Below are 12,920 nucleotides of genomic sequence, written 5' to 3'. Positions count from 1 at the left end.
TCTGAGGAATTCCCTGACATTAAGTGGTGTGCTCACCAGGGCTAATTTAAATATTTCCTTGTTAATACTGGCCTGCGTTACTTTGTGATTGGTTTGGTGATAGTCATTTATTTTCTATTACAACACATAAAAGTGCAATTAATTGGAGTGGCTGAAATTTATTTCGAGTATGTGGGCATTTTAAGAATACGGCTGGAAGGTCGCAAGTGGGAGACTTCCGATAGTTAATGGAATGTAAACCGAATTCTTGAAACAGTGTCCGGTAACATTGTTGTTACGTAAGAGTCCAGTTGACTCCAGAGATATACTGGTTTGACAATTTTAAAGTTATTGTTTTGTACTTCATATTTATTTTTATTAACTTTATTGTTGAATCTTGATGCTTGGTGAATGGTTACTGTTATTTAATGAAAGTGTGTGATTGTCCTTTATTCATAATAATTATTTCTAGTACAATTCAGTTCCCGCTTATTGTCATTGTGTAACAGGTATCTTAATGTTTCTTAAATTAAGTTGTTTGTAGGCAATGGTTAAAAACTGGATAATTTAAAATGGAATTTTATAAATTCTGGAAGGATGAAGGTTTGTCCATGGGACTCTCGGATGAAGCTCTTTTGAACTTTATAGAGAAGAAAATCAAAGATAGTGATGAGCGTAATAGAAGACATGCTGAAAGAGAAGAAAGGGTTTTGATGATTAAATACGAAGAAAATGAAAAGCAGAGGGAAGAAAATGAAAAGCAGAGGGAAGAAAATGAAAAGCAGAGGGAAGAAAATGAAAAGCGGAGGGCACATGAACTTGAATTGCAAAAGATCAGAGGAGCACCATCTAACCCTAGCCATGTAACAGTTGCTGTGGATACTACAAGACCTCTTCCATTTTGTGATACTGATGATATCACCGCCTACCTAGTAAGGTTTGAAAAGGTAGCAGTTTCTCTCAACTCTTGGTCAGTTCAGTTGGCATCACTTTTAAGAGGTAAGGCATTAGATATCTACACGTCGCTCTCAGATGATGTTACAAGTGACTATGCATCATTGAAGGAAGCTCTTTTGAAAGGATTCAAGAAGACTTGTGACTGGTACAGGACTGCGTTTAAAACTGCAAAAATGGATTCCAAGAGCACATATGAACAATATTTGAATATGTTATTTCGAAATTTTGACTTGTGGATAAATAGTCTTAGTGTAACGAAAGACTACGAAGATTTGCGAAACATTATAGTCTGTGATCAGTTCATGTCTACTTTACCTAAGGAAATGCGTCTTTTTCTTAAGGAGCGTAAACCTAGAACTCCAGAGGATTATTCATCATTGGCAGACACATATGCTTCAGCACACAAATGTTATCCTAAAGATGAGCAGAAGTACTTTAGGCATAATGCGAATTTATCTAGTTCCAGTGATAAGATCAGTGCGAGTGAGAAACCAGAGAAAACTAATTTGTCACGTCCTGGTAAGATTGCATGTTACGGTTGTGGTCAGAGTGGACATATTTCGAGAAACTATCCTAACAAGGTACCCAAAAAGAAATCTGAATCTTCTCTTGAGATAGGTCAAGTTCTGAATAACACTGGAGTATGTGGACCTATGGTATGTGGAACAGTGAATGGTGTTACAGTATCTACAATACTTAGAGATACAGGTTGTACAGGAGTAGTGGTATCAGAGGATTTGATTCCTGATCCTGGAACAAATTGTTCATATTCTACTCTTATTGATTATTTGGGCAGGAAGGACAGATTCCCTATTGTCAAGATTTATTTGAAATGTAATCTCTTTACAGGTTGGGTTAATGCTGTTCGGGCTCCAATAAAGTACTGTACTGTCTTATTAGGCAATATTCCAGGTGTTCAGGACCATAATTTGTTTCCTCTGAAAAATACGGATTCTTCCATAGACGTAAATGCAGTAACAAGAGCACAGGTAAAAAGGAGAAATATTGTACACCCTCTTTCTTTGCCAGAACCATTTGATATATCCATTGATCAAGAATCTTTTCTTAGAGAACAGCAGAATTGCGAAGCTTTGAAATATGCAAGAGAAATGAGTCAGTCTGGAGATGTCAAACGTTGCAAGAATGGTTTGCAGTACGAGTTCGTGATGAGAAATGGACTTCTCTACAGGAAAATACAGAAATGTAAAAAGCCTCAGTTACTGGGAAAGGAACAGTTGGTTGTACCAGTTAAATGCATAAAATTAGTTTTGCGCCTTGCACATGATATTCCGGTAAGTGGACATTTTTCTCATAGGAAAACCTTTAATAAGATTAATGAAATTTTCTGGTGGCAGGGTATGACGTCTGACATATATAAATATTGCAAATCTTGTGATGTATGCCAAAAATCTTCCCTTGTTGGAAAAGTAGAGAAGGCTCAGATGGTTAAATTACCAGTGATCTCTACGCCATTTTATAGAGTTGCTATTGACTTAGTGGGCCCGATTTCTCCTCCTAGTGAAGCAGGGCATAGATATATTCTGACTATGGTAGATTATGCTTCAAGCTTCCCGGAAGCAGTCGCTTTGAAGAACATAACATCTGAAGACATTGCAGAAGCCTTAATATCTATTTTTTCCAGAGTGGGAGTGCCGAAAGAAATTCTTTCTGACAGAGGACCACAATTTCGATCAGAACTTATGTTGCAAGTACACAAGTTATTAGGAGTGAAACCTCTTTTTAGTACCCCCTATCATCCTGCTGCCAATGGAAGAATAGAAAGGCAACACCAGATTTTAAAGAGTATATTGAAGAAAATATGTGAGTTAAAACATAATCAGTGGCATCGTTTCCTTCCAGCAGCACTGTTCGCCATGAGGGAAATTCCAAGTGATACAACAGGTTTCTCACCATTTGAGATTTTATATGGCCGTCAAGTGAGAGGTCCCTTGACAATATTGAAGGAACTATGGACAAATTCGGATATGTCTACAGGGGAAACTGATCTTTATTCTTTTGTTTTGGAACTACGTGAAAAGTTGTCCGATGTTTCTGATTTGGCTGTTCAAAACATGAATATATCTTCCAGTACATATAAGTCTTATTTTGATTTGAAGAGTAGTAAGCGCCGATTTAAAGCTGATGATGAAGTACTTTTGCTTATTCCAGAAAAACAAGGTAAATTGCAGTTCTCATGGAGAGGTCCATACAAGATAATTGATAAGCATGGTCCAGTTGACTACTGGGTAAACGTAGAAGGTAAGAAGAGACTGTATCATATCAATCTTATGAAGAAATATTACCGTAGAGAGAATGTTAGTATGTTACATGTAGCAGATGAAGATATGACAGGAATGATAAACACTGTTCATGTTAACCAAGTTGCTGTTATTAATGCCGATGAGGATGATTATCTGAAAATTGAAACTGTGGATACCAATCAGAGTACGTGCAACATAAACCCTAATCTTTCAGATGTACAGAAAGATGATCTTTGTAACTTATGTCAGAAGTACAAACATGTATTTTCAGATAAACCAGGTAAAACTTCTTTACAAGAGCATAATATTAAGATTAAGACTACTGAACCCTTTGTTCGTAAATATTATCCAATCCCAGCTCATTTAACTAAGGATTTTGATGACGAAGTACAAAGTTTGCTTGATCTTGGAATAATAGAGCAATCATCTTCTAATTATTCATCTCCTGCATTGCTTGTCAAAAAGAAAGAAGATAACTACAGATTGGTTGTTGATTTTAGAACTTTAAATGCAATTACAGATTTTGATTGTGAGCCCATGCCAAGCTTTGAGCAAGATCTTCATAAGTTTGCAGATTTTATGTACATTACAGAACTTGATATCTGCAAAGCATATCATCAGATTCCTCTAACACCAGAAAGTCGCAAGTATACAGCCTTTTCAACTAATCTTGGACTAATGCAATATGTAAGATTACCTTTTGGCCTTAGCACAGCTTGGGCGACGTATATTAGATTAATGAGGCAAGTATTGAAAGGTCTTTCTTTCGTAGTTTGCTATTTTGATAATATCTTTATTGTATCCAAAGACTGGAAAATTCATATGGCAGATTTGGAAACAGTCATATTGCGACTGCAAGAAGCAGGATTAACTGCCAAACCAGGAAAGTGTTTCCTCGGTTATGAAGAGATACAATATTTAGGATATGTAATAAAAAAAAGGGGTATTTTTCCTCAACAGGATAAAATTGGAGCTATTTTGGATATGCCTGCTCCCACTACCAAGAAACAGTTACGAAGCTTTATTGGATCTGTAAATTTTTATGGTAGATTTATTCCAAATTTGTCAGATAAACTAATTCATCTTACGAAGTTTTTGAAGAAGGGTAGTTCAGAAAAATTTTATTTTGATGAAGATGCATTGTGCAAATTTAATGAACTGAAATCTTGTTTAACTTCTCCTCCTATTCTTCAGGTGCCTGATCTAAATAACATTTTCTGTTTAAGAACGGATGCATCGTCTACAGGTCTAGGAGCAGTTTTGCTGCAGTATATAGACGGTGAACCTTATCCAGTAGCATTCGCAAGCAAGAAACTTCTTCCCCCCGAGACTCGATATGCAGCTATCGAGCGAGAATGCTTGGCCATAGTATGGGGAATAAAGAAGTTTGAGTACTACTTAATGGGGAGAAAATTCCTCTTGGAAAGTGATCATAAGCCACTCATGTATTTAGAGACTTCAAAGTCTAGTAATGATAGACTAATGCGTTGGTCTTTGGCATTACAAGTTTATTCTTTTTCTGTTGTTCATGTGAAGGGTACCAATAATATATTTGCTGATTTGTTAAGTAGAGGTTAAGGTATTTTGTCTTTTCTATGAAATTCCATGTTATTTACCTTTTATATATAAAAGGCTTAATGGGGGGTTTTGTAAGGGAATTTCTTGTTAGTAACGCCATCTATTGATTGGTTTTGAAGTTACCGTATTTGCGAAGTTTCTGTTTATGATTTTATCCTTGTATTTTCAGTTTCATAATAGACTTTGAAAGATAAATTTTGTATTTTCTTTAGTCACGTTATAATCACCTAGCCGTGCAGTAAGTGGATTAACTGCTTGTGTTTATATGGAATATTGTTATCAGTTTTGTGAAATGTGTTAATCTTTGAAATTTTTGTCTTTAAAAGTGTATCTAAAATTGTTTAAGTGCATATTTAATTAAGTCTTTACGAATTGTTATTAATCATAAGTGTTGTTAAATTTCACAAGTTATGTTCTTTCGTTTTCAGCTAGGGTAATCCTCGACCCTTGGGGAAACAGTGCACGACCTTAAGCAATCCCGAACCAAGATATGCACTTTTTATAAATACTCGAACTATAATCACAGGTTCCCGCTGTTACATCGAAACATACGTTATATAGGTGACTCTGAATCCGAAATCCAAATTGGTGTTATTTAGCGTATGATAAATGTCAGACCCATGAACAGTGACTTGTGTTATGTTCTGTGTTGTAAGGGTTATTTTTCTCGAGCAATTGTTGAGGTATTTATTCGTAACAAGACCTTTGGTGATTTATTATTTTTGTAATGGATGTTAAAAGGGTGTCAGACAGATAAGTTACTTAATATTTTTATTGTTCATCATTTGTTTATTTCTTTATTTCAGTATCATATCTTTCAATTTCATAATCCACAGTGGTGTTAATAAACTATAAATTGTAATTAAACTTTGTTTCTAAATTTCTGTATTTGTTTTACCATACCTAATCACAAATAAGCAGTGCTATCTTTACCAGGGAAAAATGTCTGAGGAATTCCCTGACAGTCACACGTTGGATGTACACTCTCTGCAAGGCGCTAGAGTCTGCAGCTGGACCTATACTCTGCATGAGGACCTAGAATCACCTGCTGGACATACACTCTCCGCTGGGGCCTAGATTCACCAACGGGTCTTACACTTTCTGCAAACGCTTAGTGTCCCCTTTTGGACATGAACTGTCTGCGAGGGCCTATAGTCACCTGCTAGACCTACACTCTCTGCGAGGGCCTGGAATCACCTGCTGAACATACACTCACAGTGAGGGCGTAGATTCACCTACTGGACCTACACTCTCTGAGAGGTCCTAGAGTCATTTACTGAACTTGAAATCTGTGAGGGCCTAGAGTTACCTAATGGATCTACAGTCTCTGCTGGGGCCTAGACCTGCTCAACCTACACTCTCTATGACGGCCTAAAGTCACCTGCAGGACTTACACTCTCTGCGAGTGTCTAGGGTCACTAATGGACCTATAATCTCTGCGAAGGCATAAAGTCCCTTAGTGGACCTTCACTCTCTGCAATGTCCTAAAATCACCTGCTGGACCTACACTCTCTGTGAGAGCCTAGAGTCACTTGGACCTACACTCTCTGTGAGAGCCTAGAGTCACTTGGACCTACACTTTATGTAAAGGCTTAGAGTCACCTGCTGGACCTACACTCTCTGCGAGGGCCTAGAGTTACTTGCTACACCTACAATCTCTGGGAGGGCCTATACTCTCTTGTTAGATCTACACTCTTTGCAAAGGCCTAGAGTCACCTGCTGAACCTACACTCACTGTGGATGTCTAGTTTCATCTACTGGAAATGCCTTCTCTGCGAGGGCCTAAAGTCACTTACTGAACTTACACTCTCTGTGAGGGCCTAGAGTTACCTACTGGACCTACACTCTCTGCTGGGGCCTAGACCTGATCTACATACACTCTCTGCGATGGCCTAGAGTCCCCTGCTGGACCAACACTCTCTGCGAGGGACTAGAGTCACCTACTGGACCTACTATCTCTGCGAGGGCCTAGACCTGCTCAACCTACACTCTCTGTGAAGAACTAGAGTCACATACTGGACATACACTTTCTGCGAGGGCCTTGAGTCATTCACTGGACCTGCACTCTCTTCTAGGGCCTAGAGTTAACGACTGGACCTACACTCTACGAGGGCCTATACCTGCTCGACCTACATTCTCTGTGAGGGCCTAGAGTCACATGCTCAATGTACACTCTCTGTGAGGGCCTAGAGTCATCTGCTGGAATTACACTCTTTGCGAGGGCCTAGATTCACCTGCTGGAAATACATTCTCTGCGAGGGACTAGAGTCACGTGCTGGACTTACACTCTCTCTGAGGGACTAGTCACTTGCTGGACCTACAATCTCTGTGAGAGCCTAGTGTAACCTCTTTGACCTACAGGGCCTGTAGTCACACATTGGATGTACACTCTCTGTAAGGCGCTAGAGTCTGCAGCTGGACCTATACTCTGCTTGAGGACCTAGAATCACCTGCTGGACATACACTCTCTGCGGGGGCCTAGATTCACCAACGGGTCTTACACTTTTTGCAAACGCCTAGTGTCACCTTTTGGACCTAAACTCTCTGCGAGGGCCTAGAGTCACTTACTGAACCTAAACTCTCTGCAAGGGCCTAGAGTCACCTACTGGACCTACACTCTCTAGCAGGGCCTAGAGTCACCTGCTAGATTTACATTCTGTGCGAGTGCCTAGAATCACCTACTGGACCTACATTCTCTGCATGGACCGAGAGTCACCTGCTGGACCTACATTCTCTGCGACGGCCTAGAGTCACATGCTGGACCTAAAGTCTCTGCTAGGTCCTAGAGTCACCTGCTGAATCTACACTCCCTGCAAGGACTTGGAGACACCTGCTGGACCTACACTCTGTTAGGTTCTAGAGTCACCTGCTGATCCTACACTCTCTGCAAGGGGCTAGAGACACATGCTGAACCTACTCTCTTTGCTAGGTCATAGTCACCTGCTGGACTTACACTCTCTGCGAGGGCCTAGAGACACCTGCTCAACCTACACTCTCTGTGAGGGCATAGAGTCACCTGCTGAATTTACATTCTCTGGGAGGGCCTTGAATCAAGTACTGGACCTACACTCTCTCCAAGAACCTAGATTCACCTGCTGGACCTACTCTCTCTCGAACGGCCCAGAGTCACATGCTGGACCTATAGTCTCTGTGAGTGCTGAGTGTCACCTACTGGACTTACACTCTCTGCAAGAGCCTAGGCACACCTGTTGGACATACACTCTCTGCTAGGTCTTAGAGTCACCTGCTGGACCTACGCTCTCTGCAAGGGCCTAGAGACCCCTGCTGGACCTACACTCTCTGTGAGGGCCTAGAATCACCTGCTGAAACTGCATTCTCTACAAGGGGTAGAGTCACCTGCTGAACCTACACTCTCTGCAAGGGGCTAGAGTTACCTATTGGACCTACACTCTCTGCTGGGGCCTAGACCTGTTTGACCTACAATCCCTGTGAGGACCTAGAGTCACCTACTGGACCTACACTCTCTGCAAGGGTCTAGAGTCACATACTGGAACTACAATCTCTGCGTGGGCCTGAAGTATCTTAGTGGACTATTAATCTCTGTGAGGGCCTAGAATCACCTGCTGGACCTACACTCTCGGCGAGGGCCTAGAACAGGGATGGGGAACGGCTGCATGTGGCCTTCTGGACCATCAAGTGCAGCCTTCCACGGCCTTTGATATATGTACAGGATGTGTAGTATATTTCTGCTTCGACACTGAATATTGTGTGTTTGAAATCATTCTACTGTATGTACACACATACAAATATGTACACACAGACAATAGGAAAGTTGTGTACAGTAATGGAATCAATTTTTCCTTGAATTCAATTAATCCTAATTTATCACACCTAGCAGTTTTTCCTTGTCAGCTGCAACAGCTGTTGTAGCTGACAAGGAAAAACTACTAGTTGCAGTGAGTGAGTGATTTAACGTATGATGGACGAGAGAGTTCCAGTTTTGATCATCTCCTTGCTGTGATCTATGTTAGTTTTAGATGAATCAACAGGTTACAGATATTTGGCATAAAAATATTTTATTTGTTCTTTCACTGATAAGTTTTGATATTATGAAAAACATCTTCCCTTAGGTAACCTTAACGTAAGGACAAGAGGAACAGACATTTTAACAACAATAATCAATGTCACAAGGGAGGACTAAATTTTACTTCCTTATTACAATAAGTTATGCACTGATGGTGTTCCAGGTATGATGGCTAAAAGCTAGGGATTTATTGAACATCTCAAGAAAGCAAATAATTGATTTTTTTTCAATGAAAACTGCTGAGTTTTTTTTTAAACAGATACAATATCTTTACTGGGATGTGGCATTTTTATGAGGTATGATTGTTTAAAAGTACCTACTTGACAATATAGAACATTTGAAAAGGTTATATTGTTGATATTTATAAGCTATCTTTTCCAAAAGATTATTATTTTATTTATCACTTCGATACAAAGAACGTACTTGCATAACTAAAGTAATTTGAAAATGACATGCTTTCGATATTATTCATTTACTTACGGTAGTTTGAAAACTACCCAAACTCGAATGAAATATTTTTAAATTTAGTTTTAAATGTAATGCATTTACTGATTACTTGTATATAAAGTACTTAATTCAAATATTTGAAATTGTAATGCTTTAAAGTTTTATAAACCTGTCACTCTTTCTTTAGATTACTAATAAATTACTTGGAGGATAAAATAACCTACAAAATTCTATGTGGCCTTAAAGGGCATTGAGGAATTGCAAGATGGCCTTCATCCAAAAAAGGGTTCCCCACCCCTGGCCTAGAATCACTTGCTGGACCCACACTCTCTGCAAGGGGCTAGAGAAACCTACTGGACCTACACTCTCTGCTTGGTCCTAGAGTCTCCTGCTGGACCTACACTCTCTGCGAGGGACTACAGACACTTGCTGGACCTACACTCTCTGAGAGGGCCTAAAGTCACCTGCTGAATCTAGACTCTCTCCAAGGGGCTAGAGACACCTGCTCGACCTACACTCTCTGCTAGGTCCTAGTGTCACCTGCTGGACCTACTCTCTCTGCAAGGGCCTAGAGCAGGGCTACTCAACTATTATGAGGAAAGGTCCAGTTAGACAAGTTCCACTGTATACATAGGTCCGGAAATTTTTATTACATGAAATCATCAAAATAAAACAACCAATTCGAGAACAGGGTAGTAAACCATGATTTTTATTAATTTCATATTTACTGTTTGTTTTATTTATACAAATTTTCAAAACGTGGAAATAAAAGTATTATATTTTATACCTAAAGTATAGCAAGACGAATGTCTTTCTCTATAAAAACAACTGAAATTGAGAGTTCTAAAATGAAGTACTGTTTCATATTATGGTATTTTAATAATAAAAATTACCTCTTTTAAAACATAACAGGATATGAACATTTCCTCTCAGAAAATAAAATGAGTTTTCAAATTTAAAAAAATCAAAACACCACAACAAGAATTTAGTGAGAGAAATTGCACTTTTTGCTTTTTGCTAGTTCCCGAAATTTTGGTACTAATGGAGTAATAGCGAGTCGAAGACAGTGGTGGAGGTGTTCATTGGTCATACAGGAGCGAAAATTGTTCTTCACTAGATTCACAGTTGAGAAAGCAGATTCGCAGCAGTAAGTGGAGCCAAACATCGTGAGAATTTGCACTGCTAATCTGTGAAGAGTAAGAAAATTAGCAAGGGATCCTTCTTTTGACCAAAATGTTTCTGGTGTACAATCACAGAATACTTTTTTCAGCGCTACATTCTCTTGAAAGTCAAAAAGTTTCAGTTGGATTTTAGCAGCATCTACCCATTTCCAGGTGAGATTTGCTTCGACTGAAAATTCTGTGATATCTGTCACTAGAAATGGTTTTGAATGAACAGCAGCAACTGTTTTCCAAGAACAAAATCATCAAAGCGAACCTTAAAATTGTTGATCAGCTTCTTAATAAATTGGACATATTTGGTGTCTATTTCATCTTTACGTTCCTCCACAAGTCTTGAAAAATGGAAAAGTTGGCTCTGATTATCGTCCTTGAAAAGTTAATTTTTTTTCTGGAAAGCTCGAATTGCTGAGATCAAGTTGGAGATGGTGTGTTTTTCCCCTTGCAGTTTGACATTGAGATCATTCAAATGTGACATTATGTCTGCCAAAAATCCAACACTTTCAATTTTCTTGTCATCTTTCAAAAATTCAGAAAATGCCTTTGCCTTCAAACTGTTTTGATCCTCCAGGAAAGTCTGCAACTCCTTCCTAATTGCCCAAAATCGCTCCAAAACTTTTCCCTTACTTAGCCATCTCACATTATTGTGCACAAGTAAATCGTCTTAGCTTGCATTGACCTCGGTAAGAAAGGTTAGTAGTAGACGATGTTGTAGTGCTGACGTTAATCGAAGGAAGTTTACTAGCTTCATAATAGTCTCCATTACTTCACAATATTCATCTCCCAGACTGGCACACAAAACTGATTGGTGGATTATGCTGTGGTAACTTATCATGTCCGGATTATCTTCCTTTAATCTTGCAAATAGTCTCCTCTCTCGACCAACCATGGCTGGTGCTCCATCTGTAGTCACTGAAATGATGGATTTGACATCAATATTTCTTGATTCTAACATGCTTTTCAAGGATCCATAAATATCCTCTCCTCGTGCTCTTCCTTTAAGGTCAGTCACACCCAACAAGTCCTGGCAAAATTTTTTCTCCCCTGCATCATAATATCTCACAAAAACAATGAGTTGAGCATTGTCGGTACTGTCTGTTGATTCATCAATAGCCAGTGAGATACAAGGTGCTTTTCTCAGTCCTTGATCAAGTTGTGACATAAGATACACAGCCAATAGTTCCGTTCTCCTCATTGATGTGGAATCAGATAATGGAATCTGCTTTATTCTATCTTTTATTTAATTTTTCTGTTTATCATCAAACAATGTATCTGCTGTTTCCAGCAAACATTCTTTAACAATTTCCGCGTCAGTGAAGGATTTCTTGTGTTTTCCAAAGATCCAGGCTATTCTCAGTGAACACTCCGTTGTTCTCTCCTGGGCTGTCATGGTATTGGCAAGAACTATAGTTGACTTTTCATACTGCGATTTTAACTTATTTATTTCATTTTTTCTCTCTTCAGTTCCTTGTTGATACATCTTTTCAAATCCACTGTGTTCAGTTTCATAATGGCGTTTAATATTACTGCTCTTCACTAAGGCAATGGTTTCGCTACATATAAGGCAAATCGGCTTAGAGCTGGTTTTGGGAAGAATGAAAGCAAACTGTTGTATCCATTCTTCCTTGAAGGAACGATTATCATCATCAAACTTTCTTCTCTTCGAACATATATATATATATATATATATATATATATATATATATATATATATATATATATATATATATATATATATATATATATATATATATATATATACACATACATATATATATATATATATATATATATATATATATATATATATATATATATATATATATATATATATATATATATATATATATATATATATATAAGGTCCTGGGAGCATTCGTAAGTTAAATACTGTACATAAGTACTATAGACCCCTGACTCACAGCTGAGGAAATACACTTGCAAGAATCCATCACCAGGATCTTCGTGTTACTTAAATATATTTTCTTCTCCAGGGCCCTGAGGTCCAACTACAACACTCAGAAGGTCCGGATTCGGACCGCGGGCCGCCAGTTGAGTAGCCATGTCCTAGAGTCACCTGCTGGGCCTACACTCTCTGCGAGGGCCTAGAGACACTGGCGGGACCTACATTCTCTCTGAGGGCTTAGGGTCACATGCTAGATCTACACTCTCTGCAAGAGCCTAGAGTCACATACTGGACCTACACTCTCTGCAAGGAGCTAGAGTGTTTTGATGGACTTACACTCTCTGCGACGGCCTAGAGTCACATGCTTGACCTACATTCCTTGCAAGGGACTGGAGTCACCTACTGAACTTACACTCTCTGCGAGGGCCAAGAGACACCTACTGGACCTACACTCTCTGCAATGGCTTAGAGTCACCTGCTGGACCTACACTCTGCGAATGCCTAAAGGCACCTGCTGGACCTACACTCTCTGCAAAAACCTAGAGTCACCTGTTATCCTACACTAACTG

At 39.0% G+C, this 12,920-nt stretch overlaps 2 protein-coding genes across 4 annotated transcripts; one reads left to right on the top strand and one right to left on the bottom strand.

Moving 5' to 3' along the window:
- The first annotated feature begins 1,099 nt into the window (after positions 1-1,099).
- Positions 1,100-5,322, top strand: LOC137650092 (uncharacterized). 3 transcript variants are annotated; one of them, XR_011045910.1, is made up of 4 exons: positions 1,100-3,195; positions 3,718-4,242; positions 4,424-5,013; positions 5,204-5,322. XR_011045910.1 is itself a non-coding variant. In XM_068383185.1 (3 exons), exons 1-3 carry the CDS (start codon positions 1,110-1,112, stop codon positions 4,447-4,449), a joined length of 2,637 nt encoding a protein of 878 aa, XP_068239286.1. In that variant the 5' UTR covers positions 1,100-1,109; the 3' UTR covers positions 4,450-5,322. The 3 variants fall into 3 exon arrangements, 2 of the variants coding, with proteins under 2 accessions (XP_068239286.1, XP_068239287.1); XM_068383185.1 differs by having other exon boundaries at positions 4,424-5,322; XM_068383186.1 differs by lacking the exon at positions 3,718-4,242 and having other exon boundaries at positions 4,424-5,322.
- A 4,930-nt stretch (positions 5,323-10,252) lies between these two features.
- LOC137649383 (zinc finger BED domain-containing protein 5-like) lies at positions 10,253-11,640 on the bottom strand. Its single transcript, XM_068382365.1, has 2 exons — positions 11,217-11,640; positions 10,253-10,671 (listed from the first exon to the last, which is right to left on the bottom strand). The coding sequence occupies exons 1-2, from the start codon at positions 11,638-11,640 to the stop codon at positions 10,253-10,255; spliced, it is 843 nt and encodes a 280-aa protein (XP_068238466.1).
- Between the last annotated feature and the right edge of the window lie 1,280 nt (positions 11,641-12,920).

The sequence above is a fragment of the Palaemon carinicauda genome, chromosome 11 (genome assembly GCF_036898095.1).
Source record: "Palaemon carinicauda isolate YSFRI2023 chromosome 11, ASM3689809v2, whole genome shotgun sequence".
NCBI classification, from domain to species: Eukaryota; Metazoa; Arthropoda; class Malacostraca; order Decapoda; family Palaemonidae; genus Palaemon; species Palaemon carinicauda.
This window is presented reverse-complemented; position numbering and strand designations above follow the sequence as displayed.